Here is a 24569-nt window from a genome sequence, read left to right as displayed (position 1 = left end):
CTATCAAATTCTTGTCAACTTTTCAATTTAAGAATTTTTATTATTGATCATAGTGTTTACATTGACCCAGTAGATTGAGATTGATAGTTATTTTTCCCTAGAACTTAATCTAAGTTTTGACCTGCATTAAAGTTGACCCTATCCTAAAGCTGATTACAAGAGTTTCCATCCTAAATTTATTTCTGCCAGTTAGGAGCCAGTTAGGTTGTAGGTTGAAGAGAACTTGGCCAGTCGTTGCCTTATAATGAGCGGGGTGGCTAGGAGTCAGTTGCTACTTAAACCTACCATTTAAGTCAGACTCCATTTTAGGAAAGTTTTACTTGTCTTATTTTAAAAGTTTATTTGAGGTGCACCTGGGTGGCTCAGTTGGTTGAGCATCTAACTGTGGTGCAGGTCATGATCTCATAGTTCATGAATTTGAGCCCCACATCCGGCTCGCTGCTTTCAGCATGGAGCCCGCTTCAGATCCTCTGTCCCCACTCTCTTTCTGCACCTCCCCCACTTGTGCTCATTCAAAAAAAATTTTTTTTAAAGTTTACTTGAGGCTGAACGATTCTTTCTTCAAACCTGGCATAAATTAAAAGTCAATCTCTTTTAAATTTAAAGAAATTATTCCTAACCAGAGAGGTCCACCATCTATTTATTCTTTTGCATGACTGATACCTACCTGAGTTTCTACTGTGTACTAGGCAACTAGCTAACCTATGAGAGTTGTGAAGGGTGTGTCTTGAGAACTTTAAAAGTTACCATATTTGCAAATAACATAGCCCATAATTTCCCCCTTTAAAATGCTGAACAAAGAACTGATTCTTTCAGCCATGGGTAGAGTCACTGAAATAAGAATTTGCATGCGCTTTGAGGACCCTGCCATAACTCACCCCCTCCCTAGCTAGGTCTCAGATTCCTTCCTGCAAACTGGTACCTTTGCTCCTAACCCACCCCTTATCGCCATTGCATCTACCATTACCTTACATGCCCATCTCCCCATCAGATGTCTCAACTTGACACCCTTAACCCAGAGTTAGTTTTTCCCCCTACTTACCATTCCTTCTCCCCAAGCATATTTACTTGCTCAGACTTTTCACCTCACAGATCAGCCTTGTAGGGCAGCTTTCAAGTGTCTGTCTGCAAATTTATAGCCATTTGGCATTATTCTCTGCCCTAGGTATAATCAGCAAGTTTTAAGAGAAGCTTGCTTTTTTTTTTTAATAATAACTCTTTTGTTTAAGTTTTTTTTAATTTTGAGAGAGAGAGAGTGAGAAAACCAGCACGCAGCATGAGCAGGGGAGGGACAGAGAGAGACAGAGTGAGAGAGAATCCCAAGCAGGCTCCATGCTGTCAGCACACAGAGCCCAGCGTGGGGCTCGAACCCATGAACCGTGAGACCACGACCTGAGCGGAAACCAAGAGTGGGATGCTCAACTGACTGAACCAGCCAGGTGCCCCAAGAAAGCTTGCTTTTTATCAGTCTTATCTTTTGTATGGAAAATGTTTGTTTGGATAGGAAAATCAGATAGTAGGATGTTTTAAAGGATCTTTTCACTATTTTATATAACCATCTTTAAGAACATCAGAATGAGATTTATTTAAATACAAATGTGATAGGCAGTTATGTCTTAGTATTTATAGAACTGTGCTTCCCTTTTACTACACAGATAATGTAAAGATGGCTGCATTTAGTTTAGACCAAAGTCATAACCTACAAAATCAGACTGTGATGGAACTTTCATTCTCAAATCCATTGCTTTTTTGTGTATGAATTGAAATACTGTTGGCATTTGAGTATTATCTTCTATGCCAGAGCTAATTTATACCTTTTTAAAATACCATAAAAGCTAAGGAACAAAGATAAATACTGTCTTAAAAGGTTAAAATAATCATACCATTTTTTTTGTGACTCAGGATGCTTTTATGTTTAGGCTGACAGGTATTAATTTCCTGAAGGTATCACTCAACATCTTTGTGCAGATATTTTGGTAGTGATGATGCTTGCTTTTCTTTTTATAAAAATCATACACACACACGGATGTGCGTGTGTGTGTGTGTGTGTGTGTTGTGTGTACATATATCACTGTCTCTAGAAAGGATAGTTTGGTATTTATCTTTCCAGCCTTTTTTTCCAAACACATACAAACACACATTGAATTTATTTGTTTTGCAAAAATGGGATAATTATGCACACACACACATAATCCTACAATTATTTTTCTTATATATCATCTTTGCACATCTGTCCATGTCAGGAAATACAGATTACTTTCTTTAATGCTTATTTATTTTTTTTGAGAGAGAGAGAGACAGCATGAGCAGGGAAGGGGCAGAGAAAAAGGGAGACAAAGAATCTGAAGTAGGCTGTCAGCACAGAGCCCGACGTGGGGCTTGAACCCACAAACCGTGAGATCATGACCTGAGCTGAGGCCAGACACTTCACCGACTGAGCCACCCAGGTGCCCCAAAACAGATTACTATTTTTTTTGAAAAAAAATCTTTGGGTGAAGAAAAGCTTTATAAGAAGGACTCTTTCTTTTTCTTAATTGCTTTTCTGTTTTTCTGTTTGAACTAATCAATACAGGAGGGGTCTTGATAGTGTCATTAAGGTTCAGTATTTCTGGGGAAGGATTTCTTTTCAGATAAGATTTTTATTCTCAAGTGAAAATTATGATGACATATGATTGTAAATAATGCCACATGGGATCCAGTCTGTAATCTTCTCAAGTGTTTGGAGTGATAAGTGACCCCAGGGATCCTTTGTGACTGGATATGGTCTTTCCTTGTGGTGTTCATTCCACCCTCAGAAAGGCTAACACAAAAAATGGGGAAATTATTTTAAGGATTCTTGTGGCCAAAAGGGAAATGGAATCTTTTAGAAATCTAACACAGGTATTGTCCTGGCACTGAACTTGAAAGAAATCAGAATTTAAGAGTTGTTCTAAAGGCAACTTTTAGGGACCTCCTGAATCTGTTGCATAAACATAATTCAGCTCTTCTCCCTTAGTCTACCCTTACTTTTTTAAACTTTCCATTGGTTTCCTTACCTCTTTTTATACCTTACAATTTTAGCTTATCCTTTTAATATTTTTTAATGTTTATTTTTGAGAGAGAGAGGGCGACAGAGCACGAGCATGGGAGGGCAGAGAGAGAGAGGGAGACACAGAATCCAAAGCAGGTTCCAGGCTCTGAGCTGCCAGCATGGAGCCTGATGCGGGGCTTGAACTCATGAACCACGAGATCGTGACCTGAGCCGAAGTTGGACGCTTAACTGACTGAGCCACTCAGGCACCCCAATTTTAGCTTATTCTTAATTTTGGCTTGCTCAGACTCCTTAATTCTACTTCATGTGTGATCTCTATAGGTCCTTTCAATCCGCCTCTGCCTATAGTCTGATGTTTTCTACACTTTTGGAAATACTTCCAAATTTCTGCTTAAAGTCTGATTCTTTCCATATTTTTGGAAATATTTCCATATTTCTACCTATAGTCTGATTCTTTCCATAGTTATAAATTTTTGAAAATGAGATGCTGACCTATTTTATCCTTGCTTGGCTAGAGTTTTCTATGCCAGGCCCTTGTATAAGCTGCCAGTAGTATATGGGATGGATACCGTACTTCAGATGCCCACCCTTGTCCCAATTGACTGTGAATCAGGAGCAAAGGACAGAATTCTTGGAATAAAGAAGGAATATCTGAGCTTGGCCCCTCAGCAGGAACAGAGTAGGCCAGTTTCCCTCAGTATAGGCTGTGAATATTTTGGCAGGCACCATGATTTATGTATTTATCTAATACAGTCACTAACCTGAAAGTACTGCTAATTGGGAAAGCAGGGCTAATGTAAAACAAACAATTGTGTACATGTGTTACAATATATTTTTATAACAAATTTCTTGTTACAGAAGCATCATCTATTAATTACTGAGAACATTTGAAAATACAGAGAACCAAAAAGAAGAAAAGAGAACATTTTCAGGTCCCACCAGGCACATTTTTCTGTGAATTGTTCTTTAAGTGCTCAGTGTGTAGGAAAAACCAAAAGTGCTATAGAAGTTTCACAAAACCAAGGGATAATGGTGGAGTGGAAGAGAAGTGGGTGACAAATACCAGGAAGGAAGAATTTGAGTTAGGCCATGAAGTATATTGAGGATTTCATCTAGAGAGGGCTGGGAATTCTAGTAGGGGTGCAATAGGAAAAGACACATAGAAGTGAGGTCTGGGCTGTAGATGAAACTTTGAGAGACTTTTATTTATTAGACTGGCAAAGATATATGCCTAGTATGGGCTATAATGTAGAGAAACAGGTGCTCTCCCCTATTGATAGAAATGTAAATTGGCAAAATCTTTTTGGTTGGGCAGTTTGGCAAGATATATTAAAACTTACGGCATGCTGACCCTTTGATCCAGCAATTTCATTTCTAAGAATTAATTACACAGATCTATTCATGTAAGTGTACAAAAGTATAGATGTACAGAGTTTGTATAAGATTGCAATTATTCTTTCCTTGAAAGTTTAGTAGAATTTGCCAGCGAAGTCATCTGGGTCTGGAAGGTTTTTTTATGGGAAGAGCTTTGAGGATTGATTCAATTTCTTTAATGGTTACAGGTCTGGTTAAGTTGTAAATTTTATTTTTCTACAAATATATCCAGGATTTTTAATTTTTGGCAGAAGAGATAACCCAGATATCTGGCCTGCTGTATATCACTTCATATTATAACAATGTTAAGTGCAAATCCATACAACTTTGAGTTCATATTCACATTTAAAAAAAATGCTTCTGTAGGGGCACCTGCGTGACTCAGTTGACTAAGGGTCCAACTTAGGCTTAGGTCCTGATCTCGTGGTTCCCAAGTTCGAGCCCTGCGTTGGGCTCTGTGCTGACAGCTTGGAGCCTGGAGCCTGCTTCCAATTCTGTGTCTCCCTCTCTCTCTGTCCCTCCCCTGCTCACACTCTGTGCCTCTCTCTCTCAAAAATAAATAAAAAAATTTTTCAAAAAATTAAAAAATGGGGCCCCTGGGTGGCTCAGTCGATTGAGCGTTCGACTTTGGCTCAGGTCATGATCTTGAGGTTTGTGACTTTGGGCCCTGCGTCAGGCTTTGTGCAGACTAGCTCAGAGCCTGGAGCCTGCTTTGGATTCTGTGTCTCCCCCTCTCTCTGCCTTCCCTTGCTCGTGCTCTGTCTCTCTTGCTCTTGAAAATAAAATAAAAAATTAAAAAATTAATAAATAAAAATAAATGCTTCTATAGTTTTTATCCTGAATGATCACGGACTAAATAAGTCTCTCATTTCTTGATAACACACATTTTATTTTCCAGCTACAGCATCAACAACGACCACCACCACTGTCACTACTACCACTACGACTACCACAACCACCAGTGGCTTTACTTTGAATCTAAGATCACTGGCATCAGCTGGGATTAATAGCATTGTTCCAGTCGGTATTAATTCCATACCTTTTACTTCGACTGTTAAGTAAGCCTGTTTATTTGAAAATTTGTGTGAATTTCATTTTATTTATCATGTACAAAGTATAGTTTGCTTATATAGCTGTAGAATAGTGTTTGAATTTTAGGTAAATTACTCCGTCAAAGGAGCAGATAAAGGATTTCTGTAGCTTCATAAATTGAACAATTAACAACATGCCTTTGTCTTATTACCATTATAATACTATTATTACTATTACTAATAATAGCTAACATTTGTTGTGCTAAATGTTTTTTAAATTACTAAATATTTAGCAATGTGACAATGCTTTACAAACATCATATCATTTAATCTTCCCAATAACCCTATGAGGTAGGCACTATTTTGTTCCCATTTTATAGATGAGAAAACTGGAGCACATACAAATTTTATAATCTGCCCCTGTTGTACACTTGATAATGGTTGAGCGAGGATTAAAATTCAGCCAGTTGAGTTCCAGAACCTATAATCTTAGAATCTATACCATGTCCCTCTCTAACTGTTTGGGGTTTTTAAATTTTTTTAAAATTTTTTTTAACGTTTATTTATTTTTGAGACAGAGACAGAGCATGAACGGGGGAAGGTCAGAGAGAGAGGGAGACAAAGAATCTGAAACAGGCTCCAGGCTCTGAGCTGTCAGCACAGAGCCCGACGTGGGGCTCGAACTCACGGACCGCAAGATCATGACCTGAGCTGAAGTCAGATGCTCAACTGACTGAGCCACCCAGGCGCCCCTATTTTTTATTACTTTTTTAAAGTTTATTTATTTTTGAGAGAGAGAGAGAGAGAGAGAGATAGAGTGAGTGGGGGAGGGGCAGAGAGAGAGAGAAAGGGAGAGAGAGAGAAAGAGAGAATCGCAAGCAGGCTCCGCACTGTCAGCATGGAGCCCAATGTGGGGCTCAAACTCACAAACCATGAGATCATGATCAGAGCCGAAACCAAGAGTGGGATGCTTAACCAACTGAGCCACCCAGGCACCCCTTGTTTGGGTTTTTAAATTAAAGTTTTATTTGGAGACCACTGTAGATTCACATGTACTTCTGGGCAAGAATACAAAAAATTCTTTGTGTCCTTTACCTGGTATGCCCCGATAATAACATCTTGCTATGCTAGAGGTACAGTATCACATCCAGGATATTGGCATTGATATAGTCAAGGTATAGAACAGTTCCATCAGCACAAGGATCCTTTCTGTTGCCCTTTTATAGCCACACTCACTACCTTCCCCTCCTTTTCGTGACCCTGTGCAATAAGGAATCTGTTCTCCATTTCTATAACCTTGACATTTAAAGAAATGTTATACAAATGAATCGTATATTATGTGATCTTTAAGGATTGTTTTGTTTTTCTAGTCATAATTCCTTAAGATAAGGTTGTCATGTGTATCAGTACTTTCTTCCTTTTGATTTCTGAGAAGTAGTCCATGGTATTGTGGATGAACTATAATTGAACTATTCACTTGTTGATGGACACCTAGGTTGTTTCCAGTTTCTGGCAGTTATAAATAAAGCTGTGAGGAACATTTGTGTACAGGTTTTTTCTTGTGAGTGTAAGTCTCATTTCTCTGGGATCAATGCCCATAGTGCAGTTACTGAGTGGTGTGGTTGTTGTGTGTTTATTTTTTTTTTTTAATATATTGCCAAGTTCTTTTCCGGAGTGGCTGTGCCATCTTACACACCGAACAACAATGTGTAAGGGACCCAGCTTGTCTGCATTATCACCAGGATCTGATGTTGTCACTATTTTTTTATTTTAGCCCTTCTAATAGATGTGAAATAATATCTCGTTGCAGTTTTAATTTGCATTTCCCTGACGACTGGTGATGTTGAACATCTTTTCATGTGTTTCTCTGCCATCAGCATGTCTGTCTTTGATGATGTGTCTGTTCATGTCATGTCTTGTCCATTTTCTACTTGAATTTCTTTTTTTATTTTCAAGTATTGAGAGTTTTTTTACATTCTAGATTCAGTTTTTTTTCAGATATGTAGTTTATAAATATTTTCTCTAACTCTGTAACTTGCCTTTTCATCTTTTTAACCCGGAGTTTTGCTGAGTAAAAACTTTTATTGATGAGGTCTAGTTCTTTCTTTAATGGATCGTGTTTTAATATCAAGTTGAAGAACTCTTTGCCTAACCTTAGATCCCAAAGATTCTCAGTTTTTCCTAAAAGTTTTACAGTTTTACATTTTACATTTAAATCAGGATCCATTTTGTGTTAATTTTTCTGTAAAGTGTGAGGTTTAGAGTAAGTTTCATTTTCTTTTTTTGTCTGTGGATGTCCGATTTTTCCAACAGCATTTGTTGAAAGGGAGTCTTCAGCTTCCTCCACTGAATTGCTTTCACATCTTTGTCATAAATCAGTTGGACATATTTATGTCAAATGTTTTCTCTGCCTCAATTGGTACAATATTTTAGGATTTTTCTTCTTTAGCATAATGATATGGTGAATGACATTGATTGATTTTCAATTTTTTTTAATGTTTATTTATTTTGAGAGAGAGAGACAGAGCAGAGAGCTAGGGAGACAGAATCAGAAGCAGGCTCCAGGCTCTGAGCTGTCAGCACAGTACCCTATGCGGGGCTCAAACTCATATTACTTGAGCCGAAGTCAGATGCTCAACCCACTGAACCACCTAGGCGCCCCACATTGATCGATTTTCAAATGTTGAACCAGCCTCACAAATGTAGGATAAATCCCACTTGGTCATGGTGTATAATTTTTTTATACTTTTCTGGATTAGTTTGCTAGTATTTTGCTTGACGACTTTTCTATTAAGTTCTTGAGAGATACTGGTCTGTAGTTTTGTTTTCTTTCATTTTTATTTTGTTTTTGGTTTTGATATGTGGATTATGCTAGCCACATAAAATGATCTGAGAAGTAACTTCTTTTTTATAGAAGGAATTGTGTAAAATTGTGTAACAGATTGTGTTTATTGAATGTTTGGCAGAATTCTTTAGTGAAACCTCTGGGCCTGTATATTTCTTTTGCAGGAGCTTTTAAATTACAAATTAATTTCTTTACTGGTTTTAGGACTACTCAGGTTATCTGTTCATCTTTCATGAGTTTTAGTAGTGTGTGGTTTTCATTTGGTCTGTTTTTCTAAGTTGTCAAATTTATGAGTACGAAGTTTGTAGTATTTCCTTCTTGTGCTTTTAATAGCTTTTTCAATTCTTATGTTGGTGACCTATACCTTTCTTTTATCAATTTTATTCATCTCTTTCCAAAGAAGTAGCTTTGGGGGCACATGGGTGGCTCGGTCAGTTAAGCATCCAACTTTGGCTCAGGTTATGATCTCACGGTTCATGAGTTCAAGCCCCGTGTCAGGCTCTGTGCTGACAGCTCAGAGCCTGGAGCCTGCTTCAGATTCTTTGTCTCCCTGTCTCTCTGCCCCTCTCCCACTCAAGCTCGCTCCCTCTCTCAGAAATAAATAAAAATTAAACAAATTTTTTAATTAAAAAAATAGCTTTTGTTTTATTGATTGATTATTCTCTATTGTTTTCATTGTCAATTTCAGTGATATCTACTATTTATTATTTCTTTCTCTCTGTGGTGAGTTCATATTGCCCTTTTTCTGGTTTCTTGAGTAATGAACATAAATTATTGATTTGAGACCTTTCTTTTTTCCTAATGTAAGCATTAAATGCTCTAAATATCCTCACCATTGCATTAGCTGTGTACCACATAGTCTATTATGTTTTATTTTTATTTTCATTCAATTCTGTCTACTTTTCAGATTACCTTTGTGAATTACTCTTTGGCCCATAGATTATTTAGAAGTATGTTGTTTAATTTCCAAGTGCTTGGAGATTTTATTTTCATTCTATATCAATTTCTAGTTTTGATTCCATTATAGTTGGAGAGCATGCTCTGTATGACTTCAGTCCTTTTATATTTGTTCAGGTTTGTTTTATGATGAAGATACAGTCTTTCTTTTTTTAATGTTTATTTTGAGAAAGAGAGGAAGAGAGAGAGAGCCAGAGCATATGCATGCGTGCACGCAAGTGGGGAGAGGGGCAGAGAGAGAGATGGGGAGAGAGAATCCCAAGCAGGCTCCACATTGTCAACAAGGATCCTGAGGTGAGGCTTGAACTCATGAACCATGAGATCATGACCTGAGCTGAAACCAAGAGTTGGATGCTTAACCAACTGAGCCACCCACGCACCCTGAAGATCTAGTCTTTTTTGGTGAAATGTTCCATGGGCACCTGGAAATTGTGTTCTCTGCTATTGGGAGGAGTGTTTTATGTATGATGATTAGATCCTGCTTTGTTGTATTTTCAGATCTGTATCCTTGCAGCTTTCCTCTCTAAAGCTCCTTTCAGTCGTGGAGAGTGGCTTTTTAAAGTCCTCAACAGGAATTGTGGGTTTGTCTGTTTCTCCCTTTAGCTCTATCAATTTTGCTTTTGTGTATTTTGAGGTTCTGCTGTTGGTTGCCTTACACATTTAGGATTGTTGGCCTTCCCTGGTGCTTTGGTTCCTTTATCATTATGCGACATCCCTCTTTGGTCATTTTCTTTGTTCTAAATTGACTTCATCTGTTATTAATATAGCCATTAAAATTAATCTTGCATGTACATCTTTTTCCATCGTTTTACTTTCAGCCTATTTGTGTCTTTATATTTGAAGTGAGTTTCTTGTGGATAGCACATTGATGGGTCATAATTTTTATCCACTCTGCCAATTTCTGCCTTTTTGTTGGTATATTTAGCACATCTACATTTAAGCTAATTATCGGTATGTTTGGGCTTAAGTTTGCCATTTTATTATTTGTCTTTTGTTTGCTACTTCTGTTTTTGTTTTTCTTTGTTTTGTAATTTCCCTGTGGGATATTAAGACCTTTTTTAGGGTTCTATTTTGCTCTTTTTTTTTAATGTTTATTTATTTTTGAGAGAGAGAGAGAGAGACAGAGCATGAACATGGGAGGGGTAGAGAGAGAAGGAGACACAGAATCCAAAGCAAGCTCCAGGCTCTGAGCTGTCTGCACAGAGCCTGAAGTAGGGCTTGAACTCATGAACCATGAGATCATGACCTGAGCCGAAGTCAGACGCTTAACAGACTGAGCCACCCAGGCGCCCCTTGTTCTATTTTTATAGTGTTTCTGAGTGTATTGCTTTGTCTAATTTTCTTAGTAGTTGCTCTAAGTGTTACAGTATACATATGTAACTTATAATCGTCTAGTCATGTTGACATTTTACCACTTTGGTAATTCCATGTAGCTCCCTTTACTCTTATCTTTTAAGTTTGTCTCAAGTTTTTCCCCCATGTACACTGAACACCACATTATGTGGTGTTATACTTTTTACTTCAGCCATCAAATATGATTTTTAAAATTCATGAGAAGTAGGATAGTCTTATATTTACCCTTTTTGTTGATTATGACATTTTTTCTTCTATGAAGTTCCAAAGCTGCCTTCTGTTTTCGTTTCTTTTGTTTGTTTGTTTGTTTAGCCAGTTTTTTTTCTTTGTTTTTCATTTATTTATTTATTTATTTATTTTTGAGAGAGAGAGAAAGCACGAGTGGGGGAGGAGCAGAGAGAGAGAGGAGAGGGAGAGAATCCCAAGCAGGCTCTGCATTGTCAGCATAGAGCTGATGTGGGGCTCGAACTCACAAACCGTGAGATCATGACCTGAGCTGAAGTTGGATGCTCAACTGACTGAACCACCCAGGTGCCCCCAGTTTAGCCAATTTTCAAGAGTAGGTTTGCCAGCGACAAAAAAACTTGCAAGGGAATATCTTTATTTTCCTTTCATTTCTGAAGGACATTTTCACCAGATAGAGAAGTTGTAGTCAACAGTTTTGTTTTTTTTTTCTTTCTGTACTTGAAAAATGTTGTGACACTTCCTTTTAGCCTCCATGGTTTAAGATGAGAAATCTGCTATCATTCGAATTGGTATTACCTTTTAAGTAATGTGTTACTTCTCTCTGGCTACCTTTAAGATTTTTTTCTTTCTTTATCTTTAGTTTTCAGAAATTTAAGTATTAGGTGTCTTAGTGCACATTTCTTTGAATTATTCACTTTGGGATTTGCTCAGCATCTTGAATCTGTAGATTTATATCATTTGCCAAATTTGGGAAGTTTTCACCTTTATTTTACAGAATACTTTTTCAGTCCCATACTGTCTTTTCCTCTCTAATCTATCATACTCCAATGATACAAATGTTACCACTTTAATTGTTGTCCTTTGGGTTCTTTAGATTTTTTTTTTTTTAATTTTTGTGTCTCTTTTCTCTTTGCTGTTCTGAAAATTCTATTGATCTACTCTCAAGTTTGCTGATTCTATCCTTGGTTGTCTTCACTCTACTATTAAACCCTTCACGTGAGCTTTTTATTTCCTTTATTTTAGTTTACAATTCTATAATTTCCATTCAATTGCTTTTTTATAACTTCAGTTTCCTTGCTGAGATTTTCTCTTTTTCTTTTGTTTCTAGAGAATTCATAATTGCTTGTTTGGAGCATTTTTCGATGGTTGCTTTACAATTCTTTTCAGAGAATGCCAACATCTGACACCTCTCGCTGTCGGTGCCTGTGGACTGTCTTCTCTCTTGAGTTGTGATTTTTCCTGGTTCTTGGTAGGACAGACCATTTTCAATTGCATCCTGGACATTATGTCTATCATGTTAGGAGAGTCCAGGTCCTATTTTAATTTTTTTCAATCAGGTAATCCTTTTGTTGGGGTGTAATGCAGGGGTTGGGTGTATTTGTATCTTCAGCTTCCTGCTAGACCCTGCCCACACCACCCCAGTGAAAGTGGGGTGCTGACTCATACTGCCTCAATGCACATGAGTGGTGTGGAAGTTCAGCTACCCTCTCAGCCCTGCTGACTCATTCCCCAAGAAGGTGGGACACTGGGTCCCACCACTTCATTGCCTCAATGGGCTGCTGGGTCCCCAAAATAAGAGGAAGTGGGGGACTAACCATTTAGGTGCTGCAGGGTGGAGACAGAATTTCACCTTCCTTTTGGGTGTCACTGACACAAAGGGAGTGAGGAAGCAGGATATCAACTATTCTGTGTCTTCCAATTTCATTCAGCCTCTTGATGCTGGCTTGGTATGGAAGCTTAGTTCCCTACTGGGCCTCACTGACACAGGCTCTGGGGAGCAGTGGGGCCGAGTGCAGACTAGCATTACTTTGTTCATTCTCAGTGATGATGCCAGGTGGGCATGGAGTTTAGCCCCCCATTGGGTCTCACTGACACTAGTGACAAGTGGGGGAACCTAATGGTAACTAACCCTGTCTTTATCATGTCTTGATTGCTGCTGGGTGGGTATTTAGATTCAGCTTGTCACTGGCCTTCTCTGACAAGACCCTGGTAGAGGAAGGGAATAGAACACTACCTGCGTCTGCCGAGCAGAGAATTGATGATTACCTCTCTGCTTAGCCCTGCTGACACTGCCCCAGCAGAAGAATTAGGGCATTGCCTGGTTCCACCAGTCATGGGATGGAAACTCAGCCACCTGCTTAGCCTATTTGATACCACCCAGCAGGGGAATCATGGTTCTGTTCGGTTCTGCCCAGTGGAGGATGGAAGATCAGCTCCCTACTCTGTTTTGTGGATACTACTTAGACCGGAAATGGATCGTTTTGATTAAGAGCTGTGGGAAGAGGGAGTCCTGTGTCTTTGGCCACATGCACCCAGAAGGGAGCTTGCATCATGCTGAGCTGAGGGGGAAGGAAGGAAGCAGGTGTGGCACAGACTTCAGCTGTTCTTACTGAGATTTAGTAGATTTCTTAATAGAGCTTTTATAATTTGCCATATTCCTCTAGGATAATTTCCAAGATTTTGAATGGTTGTTTTTAAAATAATCTTTACCAGCTATGATGATTTTGTTGGGGAGCAGGTCTGAAAAACTCCTCATGTGCTCTTTTCTTCTCTAAGTCCTCCTATGTTATTCATTCAAAAAATACAGTTAAAAGTATGATCATATGATCATACTGCATCCCTCTTTTTTTTTTAGATTTTCCTGAGGACTTTAATTTGTTCTTCTGCTAAGAAATCTCCTTTTCCTCTCAGCCTGTTTCCACAATGGGCTCCCCTTTTCTTTCCTCTTTTTTTCTCTTTTAATTTACATCCCAGTTAATTAGCATATAGGGCAATAGTGATTTCAGGAGTAGAATCCGGTGATTCCTCCCCTATATATAACACCCAGTGCTCATCTCAGCAAGTGTCTTCCTTAATGCCCCTTACCCATTTAGCCCATCCCCCCAACCCACAACCCCTCCAGCAACCCTCAGTTTGTCCTCTATATTTAAGAATCTCTTATGTTTTGGGGCGCCTGGGTGGCTCAGTCAGTTAAGTGTCCGACTTCAGCTCAGGTCATGATCTCACAGTCTGTGAGTTCAAGTCCCACGTCAGGCTCTGTGCTGACAGCTTGGAGCCTGGAGCCTGCTTTAGATTCTCTGTCTCCCTCTCTCTGCCCCTGCCCCATTCACGCCTCTGTCTCTCTCTCTCTCTCTCTCTCTCTCTCTCTCAAAAGTAAATAAACATTTAAAAAAAGTCTCTTATGTTTTGTCCCTCTCTCTGCTTTTATATCATTTTTGCTTCTTTTCCCTTACGATCATCTATTTTGTATCTTAAATTCCACATATGAGTGAAGTCATATGATATTTGTCCTTCTCTAATTTCGTTTAGCGTAATACCTTCTAGTTCCACCCACGCTGTTGCAGATGGCAAGGTTTCATTCTTTTTGAGTGCCAAGTAATATTCCATTGTGTGTATATATGTATGTGTGTGTGTATGTATATATATATATATATACATATATATATATATTACATATATATATTACATATATATACGTGTATATATATACGTATATATATATATATATATATATATATATATATATATATATACACGTATATATATATCTTTTATCCATTCATCTGTCGATGGACATTTGGGCTCTTTCCATACTTTGGCTGTTGTCGATAGCGATGCTATAAACATTGGGGTGCATGGGCCCTTTTAAAAAAGCACACCTGTATCCCTTTGCATCCCTCTTTTTTAGTGCAATCGTAACTCCTGTGATGACATATGGTCAGCTGGAGGGTCTGACAAACAAATGGAGCCTTGATTTAGAGGATCAAGAGAGGTACTTTCTTCACCAGGCCACTCAGGTCAATGCTTGGGACCGTACACTGATTGAGAATGGTGAGAAGGTAAGAAGATAGTCTCACTATTCTACGTGTATTGTACAAACATTTTCAGATGAACACAAGAATATAGACCTGTGTTTTGTGGTAATTTTCTATTCCACTATTTGATGATCAACTTACAAATCTTTTCCTTATGTAATGAGTGCCCTGATTTAGTAAATTGCCTATGTTTGAAGTGTGCATAAGAAAATTAATATTGCTTTAAAATTAAATATAAATTCAAATATTTGCCTCATCATATCCTTATTTTCGTTTATAGATTACTACTTTGCATGGAGAAGTGGAAAAAGTGAAACTGGATCAGAAAAGGTAGAACCTTAGACTCTCTAGGTTGAAAGATTAAAGATCGATTTCTTTGTCCATTTTTTCCCCCTTGCTCTAGTTTTTCAACTTTATTTTGCCACTCCCAATTCTTTTCATAAGCCCTTCCGTTGACTTATTTTTTCAGGCTGGAACAAGAATTGGATTTTATCCTGTCACAGCAGAAGGAACTAGAAGATCTCTTGACCCCTTTAGAGGAGTTTGTGAAGGACCAGAGTGGGGCTGCTTATCTGCAGCATGAAGATGCAGAGCCTGGGAAGACGTAAGTAACTGAATAAAGATCAAGCAATGGGGCAAAAACTTAGCTACTGAAAAAAAAAAGAATTGAAAGACAAGGAATAAAAATTGGTAGGAAAGGACAAGTTCTTGTAGTTGCCATTTATCAACTTATTTGACTATTTTCTGTTTATCTTTTCACGATGCTTGAAAATGAAGTAATCATTCTGGCAGTTTTGTTTTATAGCATTGTGTACACTTATTAATCTCAAGCTTATACATGACCACAGTAAAGTTTTTCTATTTGTCAATTTTTTTCTTAAACTAGAAATACCAGTTTTATGTGTGTGGTGTCATAGTATTGTGAGATATTTATGGTTTCCTATTTATATTGACTCTTGTAAACCTAATGTTCATGCAATTGCTTCAGTGATAAATCATTGGCTATTATAAAGGCAATTTGTTAATCTGGGGGCAGGCTGCATAGCTTTCAAAAATTGAATGATTTTTGTCAGTGTCTTGGGCTAAATATATTTGTGTGTGATTCAGTTTTGTTGTTAACATTACCAGTGTTTCCACTGTAACTTCATCTCTCTGCAACTGAAATTTGGTAATCAGGCCAAATAATAAGTATTGTTAGGAAAACTTGTCTGAATGTGCTACATAAACCAGACTGAGACCAAATCAGACTACCTTTAGTAATGGCTTATTCATGAGTTAAGACTAAGCTTATTTTCTAAAGGCTTGCAAATTAACTTTTTGTAGGCGCATTAAATATGGTAAGTATAGCTAATCTGTATGCACCTTAGTTCTGTTTCCCCGCTTTGTCTTTCCACCTTTGTGAATCTTTTTTTTTTTTTTGCATTGCTTTCTATGCATTCTGCCATTTTTTGAAGCATATAGAGTTACATTTTTGGCCATGGGTTCCTAATTGTAATTTGAGGGAATAATTGAAACATTAGTTCCTTTCCAGTTGTTTTTGTGTAGTCAGATTTATATTGTGATGGAATCTTTAGTAAGATCTTCAACAATCAAGGCAACCAATTACCTTTATTTAACTACTTTGGGATGGAAAGGCAATAGTTAGCTATGAATAAATCTAATTGAATCCTTTAATCTTTATAGACATTAAGATTGAAAAACTCTTACCACTTTAATTCATAAGCATATTATTGACTAGGTAAGTGTGTATGTATGTGTGTAAATAATTTGGGTGGAACTCTTGAGAATTTAGCCAACTAATATTTGCTGTGAATGTGTAACAGGTTTATCTGCCTTTAATTATTGTTAATCTCATTTCTCAAAACATCTTTAATTGAATGGTGGATATATATAAGGTTTTACTTTGAGAATTTAGTATTTAAAATCATTAAAGACCTCTCAGCACTTATTGAATACTGCTAAACACCAAATAACTTCCCATGTATCTAAGTGACTTAGGAGTTTATTTTAAGAGTTAAAAAGAGTTTCTTTGCTTCAGAGCTCCCTGGAACATTGTCCAGAGAGTAAATAGGTGACTATAAAAATGGCAAGATGGATACAAGGCCTCACCTATGGAGTCTTTTTAGACTATGGTAATAATAAGGTTGTGAATGCTGCCTACATAAAAATGAGTAATTTGTCATAACTGAGACCTACTTAGAAGGGGGGGGATTGGTGCAAATCCAGCTGGCAGCATCATCTTTGTATGTCAGTAACAAGACGTAGCGGAGAAAGCATTTCTTGTAATCTCTTTTTTTACCTGCTTTTTCAGTTACAAATTAGCAGAAAATATAGATGCTCAGCTGAAGCGAATGGCCCAAGATCTCAAGGACATTATCGAAAACCTGAATACATTTGGAAGTCCTGCAGACGTCACTGACCGGGTGCGTTAACTGCTTTGTCTATTTAGACAAGCAAGATTTAGTATGAAATTAGCATTCTGTGGGTTCCTTTAGCTAGTCACCTTGTCCTGTCCTCTTGTGCTCCTTACCTGCCGTTGTTGATCTGAACTTTGGGGTGTAGTTAGTGGGGCAGGAAATATTTATGAGCAGAAAAGGTTATGACTTTTTTGTGTGATTATTCCTAGGAGGGTAAAAAAAAATGACTTTCCTCCCTAAATTTTCAGGGTTTTCTCCCTGCTCTTCACACAGCTAAATATGTCCCTGTACTTACTTTTTCTGTCCACTTACTCATTGGCTAACTCCTCCTTCCTTTTTCTATGTGTTCATATAATTGTGAGTTTATATGTTTGAGTTTATTAGGTGTATCCAGGCCATCCTTAATTTATAACTGGGATCTATCTCAAAAGTTTGATAAGTCAGCCATTTGAGTCTTAAAATATATTTTTCCATAGAAATTTTGTTTGATGTGGTCATTACGTTTCTGTCTGCCTCATAGAATCCTACTTCACTTATAATGTAAGTGTATTTTAGCATGGGAAAATAAAGCTGAGCCTCCAATTAGAGAATTGAGATGTTTTGAGTTAATTTGGCCATGAGAAAGGATTGTTTCCTTTATCTGTGCTCCAATTAAAGAGCTTATTTCCTCTACCTTTCCCTATTGTCGTAGCAGCTAAATGAAGTTCTTTTTCCCCCTCCCACTCCATGGCAGTAATGGTAAGAGGAATCTTCCATTGTGGGAACTCCTATTGTACTTTCAATCTGTTGATTATAATTTGGAGTGGGACCAGGATCTGGGTAGGTGAGGACAAAGGATATGCAGTATATTGTGATTATTCTTTAGTAAGCTCTTTGTCCAATCATACAGATAGTTCTTTATCTATGTACACATTACTAACTTTTTTACTTATAAAGAGACAGCATGGCATAGTTTAGGAAAGCATTAGAATTTTATTTAAGTCACTTAATCTCTGGATCTTAGCTCCTTCTTTTGCAAAATGTCAAGGGTGGACCAAATGATCTTGAAGTACCCTCTAACTATAAAAATTATACCATTCTCTACTTTGGGTGAATCTAAAATTGAACAAAGACAAATACAAATTAGACTGGGATTATCCATGCTACCGTCTCCTTGTGTTCACATAGATGATAGCGAGTTGACAGAAAATAAGTTTTCTTTTTATGAACTATTAGGTCACCATTATGATTATAAAATCCAAAATTATTTTATAAAAGAATTTTTATGCATAGACAAATATATGCAGATTTACTCATGAGGCCGACCTGCTGTCTAGTCTCTCTGTGTTAAATTAAAATATGAGAAGTTTCTGAACAGAGCAAGTAAAAGGGGCCTGTAATCTTATCCTTATCCTTTTGGTTTACTTAGCCATGTTTTACTTTATTTTGGTGGCAGTGAGTAAAAGGTGTGAGTCTTTTATTTTTGTTTTTCCTGGCAAGGGTGATTGAGATGTTTAAGATAAGTGAATTAAAGATAATTGCTGCTTGATAGTAGGACAAAAGAAGCAAGAAATCAGCAACAATTCATCTCTTTTCTCAGATAGCATAAATCATTGGACAAGAAGCAGAGAACACATTTGCTGAACAATAACATTCTTGCAGATAATTTATTATAACTAGATCAACAGAGCTCCTTTACCTTGGGCCATACACCAGGGTAGAAAGATAGCAACGATGTTTAACAATGTTCACAATGATGGGATTTACCTTTGTTTTTACTTTTTGGGGGGTTGGGAATGGGAGGGAAAACCTAATACCTGAAATTTTTATTAAGTAAATCCATATTTCGGCAAATGGTATTCAGTCACATTGTCTTACAAAAACTCATTTTTCCCGGGTGGCTCAGTAGGTTGAGTAGCCGACTTCGGCTCAGGTCATGATCTTGCCACTTGTGAGTTCAAGCCCCACGTTAGGCTCCCTGCTGTTGGCACAGAGCCTGCTTCAGATCCTTCATCCCCCTCTCACTCACCCTCCCCCACATGCACTCTCTCAAAAATAAACAAACATTAAAAAAAATCTCATTGGGGTGCCTGGGTGGCTCAGTTGGTCAGCTCAGGTCATGATCTCTTGGTTTGTGAGTTCGAGCCCTGCGTCAGGCTCTGTGCTGACAGCTCAGAGCCTGGAGCCTGCTTCTGATTCTGTGTCTCCTCCTCTCTCTGCCCCTGCCATGCTCATGCTCTGTCTCTCTCTGTCTCTCAATAATAAATAAATGTTAAAAAATTTAAAAAATTCATTGTTCCTAGTACAAGTTGTATTTCTATTTATTATGTTAAAACACACTAAATTTGCTACTTTCACTACATACTGTTCTTTTAAGTGTAACATTTTCATTTCTTCCTATTATATCCTGGACTTTACTACAATAGTCATCAAAAATATTTTTAAAAATGTAAATGTCTAGTGTGTCTCATTACAAACTTAATACATACACTTATTCAATGTGTTAGGGTTGGAAAATGTGGAAATCTATAAAGAAAATTAAATAACCTATATTGCCAGTACCCTGTGAATACATTGGTATGTTTTTTCCAAGTCTTTTTGCTGTGCTGGTAAAAATTCTCCTTTTGTTTTAAACAGCATTGGAAGCAAACATATATAGAGTTTTGTATTTAATATTCTTTCATGGTGTTTTCTCAAAATTTTAAGCATTCTTTGAAAACTTTGGAAATCTTTGAAAATATTAATGACTCTATAATATTTCATTAGAGGTGACTTTACCATAATATATTGGATTGCTTTTTTAAATTGGTAGAGATATTGTTTCCAAATTTTTGCCATTATAAAATTGTTCTGTAATGACCAGTTATGTGTAGATTTGATTATTTCCTCTGGATAGGTTCCTAGAAGTAGAATAAGATATGAATATTTTAAGATTGTTGATATATATTGTAAAATTTTACATTTTGAAGGGTTGGGTCAGTTTTTATTACTGTGGGCTATATAGGAATGTACCTGTTTTCTCCATACACTTGACAACTGAGTATTACCATTTATTAAAAATTGCTGACTTGGAGATCTTGCTATTTAAACAATATGATGGATCTCAAGGGCATTATTCTAAGTGACATAAGTGAGACCAGGAAAGACAAATATCGAATGATCTCACTTAAGTGTAGAATTGAAAAACACCGGCACCAAAAAAAATGAGCTCATAGATACAGAGAACAGATTGGTGGTTGCCAGTGGCAAGGAGTAGGCAGTGGGTGAAATGGGTGAAGGTGGTCAAAAGGTACAAACTTCCAGGTATAAAATAAGTTTATGGGGATGTAATGTATACAGCATGGTAACTATAGTTAATAATGCTGTGTTGCATATTTGAAAATTGCTAAGCAATTATATCTTGAATGTTATTATCACAAGAAAAAATGTGTTTAACCACATATGGTGATGGATGTTAGCAAGAGTTATTGTAGTGATCATTTCACAATATATATAAATATCAAATCATTATGTTATGCACCTGAAACTAATAAAATGTTGTCAATTGTACCTCAATAAAAAGCTGCTGATTTGTTTGAAAAAAGTAACATTTTAAGTTTTATATGAATTTCTTGTCTTGTGAAATATCTGTTAATGTTTTTTACTTATTTTTATGTCGTAGTCAGTGTCTTATTGAATTATAGGCATCTTTCTTGACAGTTAGAAAATTGTTAGATTGAAGTCATATGAAGATGTAATGAACATTACAAATATGAAAGAGCAAAAAGTCATTAATATTTTATATATCTTCAATCCATTTCTTACCAAAAGAAATGAAAAGTTACTTCGTAATTTCAATTTTTTGTTTGTTTTACTTACCGTATCTGAATAATCATAATCTAAAACTTTTGTGTGTGTTTTTAGCTCCAGCAGATCTGCAAAATTCTGAATGCTCATATGGACTCTCTACAGTGGATTAATGAGAATTCAGGTGGGAGTTTATTTGTACATGAAGGTATCCATTATTACAAGTAGAAAACGTGATGCAAGTCAGCTTTTGTGCACCATGACCACACTCAAATGAGAGTTTGGTTATAGGGGTATTGCTTAACTGACGGAATGTATACATTAACTCTCAAGAAGTCTAATTGCTTGTTTTTATAAAATGGAACACTAAAGAATAAGTGTGTGAAGAATAAACTAGAAACTCATGAAATTAGGGGGTGTATAGGAATGAGGTGGAGGAGCTAGGGAAGAAGCAGGACTTCTCCAAGTATACCTTTTGACATAGTTTTGGTTTTTTTATACTATCTAAAAGTTTAGTTTTGGTTTTTTTAACTATCTAAAAGTTTAAATACTCAAAAATAAGAAGCCAAAAAGAATGGGAAGAAAGACAAGTGCTAAAATCGAATACATACAAATTGAAACCAAACAAACCCGTGTAACTAATTTATAACATAATCCAGCTCAGATTTTTGAACATGTGTTCTTGACAGTACATTCTTACTAGGACGTAATCTTAAGGATAAAAAGAACTGCAGAGAAATCTTAAACTTTCTTAAGAGGCTATTGTTAGTTTCACAATTATAATGCGCTGTATTGTGTTTATATATATTCTGATATAATAATATTATTGTCATCCTGTATATTGTAGGATAAAGAAAAGGCATGAGGATAGTAATGATAATGGAAACCAAGATTTTCATTGAAAGATAAAAGAGATATAAGATATTTTTCTCTTCCTTTTATATTTGTATTGTAATTTTTTAAAGTTTATTTTGAGAGAGACACATGTGTGCATGTGGGTGGGGGAGGGGCAGAGAGAGAGGGAGAGAATCCCAAGCAGGCTCTGTGCTAAGAGCACAGAGCTCGGCATGAGGCTCGATCCCACAAACCATGAGATCATGACCTGAGCCAAAATCAAAAGTCTGGATGCTTAACCGACTGAGCCACCCAGGCACCCCTGTATTGTAAATTTGAATTGCAAATATTAGTATGAATTCCTGTTCCCTTTTTCTGTATATAGAAAAGGCAGGGATGCCTGGGTGGCTCAGTTGGTTAAGTGTCTGACTCTTGATTTTGGCTCAGGTCATGATCTCATAGTTTGTGAGATTGAGCCCCACATTGGGTCTGTGCTGACAGTGCGAAGTCTGCCCCCCTCTCTCTCTCTCTGTCTCTCTCTCTCTCTGCTCCTCCCCCTTTAAAAAAAAAGAAAGGTCGAAGAAGCAATGACAAACCCCAATAGCAATGAACAGCACCTCAAGCACCTAAATCTTGGTTTTTAAACACCATTTCCATTAGGGGAACCTGGGTGACTCAGTCAAACATCAAACTCTTGATCTCAGTTCAGGTCTTGAACTCAGGGTCATGAGCTCAAGCCCCATGTTGGGCTCTATGGTGTACGTCAAGCCTACTTAAAAAAAAAGTACCATTCCCATTAAAGGTTATAACCAAGGCTTCTTAGGGAAATATCTGATCTCAGGTTTCAGGCAGGGAATGTACAGGGTGAGTTTGGAACTTTTTATGCAAGAAAAGAGATTGTTCAAAACTAATGAGGTTATATAAGAACGCAAGATGGTGCTTGAATGGGCTTCTATTGGCCAAATTAGGATGGTTTGAACATCAAAAAGAGTATCAATAAGTGGATTACTATGATACATTGAGGGGGGAAAATCTCTGCTACTCTAGAGAGAAATGGGAGGTACAGGGAAAAGTCTTTGTAAAACATGTCAGCTAATAATTATAGAAGGAATTATAGAATTAGAGAACCACAATTAAGAAAATTTCAACAGAGCACTTCTATTAAGCTTACCCTGAAATTGAATACCTTGCCTCATTTATTTATTTTTAAAAATATTTTATTAAAAAATAAAATATTTTGGGGGTTCCGGAAGATGGCGGCGTAGGAGGACGCGGGGCTCACAGCGCGTCCTGCCGATCACTTAGATTCCACCTACACCTGCCTAAAGAACCCAGAAAACCGCCAGAGGATTAGCAGAAGGGAGTCTCCGGAGTCAAGCGCAGACTAGAGGCCCACGGAAGAGGGTAGGAAGGGCGGCGAGGCGGTGCGCGCTTCACGGACTGGCGGGAGGGAGCCGGGGCGGAGGGGCGGCTCGCCGGCCAAGCAGAGCCCACCAGTCTGGCTGGCAAAAGCGGAGGGGCCGGACAGACTGTGTTCCGGCAGCAAGCGCGACTTAGCGTCTGGGAGGTCATAAGTTAACAGCTCTGCTCGGAAAGCGGGAAGGCTGGAGGACAAAGGGAGGGAGAGCTGCTGAGCCCCCGGACGGCAGAGCTCAGCTTGGCGGGGAACAAAGGCGCCAGCGCCATCTCCCCCGCCCATCCCCCAGCCAAAATCCCAAAGAGAACCAGTTCCTGCCAGGGAACTTGCTCGCTCCGCGCAAACACCCAACTCTGTGCTTCTGCGGAGCCAAACCTCCGGCAGCGGATCTGACTCCCTCCCGCTGCCACAGGGCTCCTTCTGAAGTCGATCACCTAAGGAGAAGCGAGCTAAGCCTGCCCCTCCAGCCCCCGTGCACCTTGCCTACCCACCCCAGCTAATACGCCAGATCCCCAGCAACACAAGCCTGGCAGTGTGCAAGTAGCCCAGACGGGACACGCCACCCCACAGTGAATCCCGCCCCTAGGAGAGGGGAAGAGAAAGCACACACCAGTCTGACTGTGGCCCCAGCAGTGGGCTGGGGGCAGACATCGGGTCGGACTGCGGCCCCGCCCACTAACTCCAGTTATACACCACAGCACAGGGGAAGTGCACTGCAGGTCCTCACCACGCCAGGGACTCTCCAAAATGACCAAACGGAAGAATTCCCCTCAGAAGAATCTCCAGGAAATAACAACAGCTAATGAACTGATCAAAAAGGATTTAAATAATATAACAGAAAGTGAATTTAGAATAATAGTCATAAAATTAATCGCTGGGCTTGAAAACAGTATACAGGACAGCAGAGAATCTCTTGCCACAAAGATCGACGGACTAAGGAACAGTCATGAGGAGTTGAAAAACGCTTTAAACGAATTGCAAAACAAAATGGAATCCACGATGGCTCGGCTTGAAGAGGCAGAGGAGAGAATAGGTGAACTAGAAGATAAAGTTATGGAGAAAGAGGAAGCTGAAAGAAAGAGAGATAAAAAAATCCAGGAGTATGAGGGGAAAATTAGAGAACTAAGTGATACACTAAAAAAAAATAATATACGCATAATTGGTATCCCAGAGGAGGAAGAGAGAGGGAAGGGTGCTGAAGGGGTACTTGAACAAATTATAGCTGAGAACTTCCCTGAACTGGGGAAGGAAAAAGGCATGGAAATCCAAGAGGCACAGAGAACTCCCTTCAGACGTAACTTGAATCGATCTTCTGCACGACATATCATAGTGAAACTGGCAAAATACAAGGATAAAGAGAAAATTCTGAAAGCAGCAAGGGATAAACGTGCCCTCACATATAAAGGGAGACCTATAAGACTCGTGACTGATCTCTCCTTTGAAACTTGGCAGGCCAGAAAGGCTTGGCACGATATCTACAGTGTGCTAAACAGAAAAAATATGCAGCCGAGAATCCTTTATCCAGCAAGTCTGTCATTTAGAAT

At 38.1% G+C, this 24569-nt stretch overlaps 1 protein-coding gene across 2 annotated transcripts in view; it reads left to right on the top strand.

Moving 5' to 3' along the window:
- NUP62CL (nucleoporin 62 C-terminal like) overlaps window positions 1-24569 on the top strand; it is a 92388-nt gene that overhangs the window by 36091 nt on the left and 31728 nt on the right. For both annotated transcript variants that reach the window (XM_042975166.1, XM_042975167.1), the window contains exons 4-9: window positions 5304-5463; window positions 14466-14616; window positions 14873-14922; window positions 15062-15196; window positions 16904-17015; window positions 20892-20958. In XM_042975166.1, coding sequence (XP_042831100.1) covers window positions 5304-5463; window positions 14466-14616; window positions 14873-14922; window positions 15062-15196; window positions 16904-17015; window positions 20892-20958 — 675 coding nt within the window. The remainder of the gene's footprint in view (window positions 1-5303; window positions 5464-14465; window positions 14617-14872; window positions 14923-15061; window positions 15197-16903; window positions 17016-20891; window positions 20959-24569) is intronic.

The sequence above is a fragment of the Panthera tigris genome, chromosome X (genome assembly GCF_018350195.1).
Source record: "Panthera tigris isolate Pti1 chromosome X, P.tigris_Pti1_mat1.1, whole genome shotgun sequence".
In the NCBI taxonomy this organism is placed as follows: Eukaryota; Metazoa; Chordata; class Mammalia; order Carnivora; family Felidae; genus Panthera; species Panthera tigris.
The sequence above is the reverse complement of the archived record's forward strand: the minus strand, read 5'-3'. Positions and strand labels throughout refer to the sequence as shown.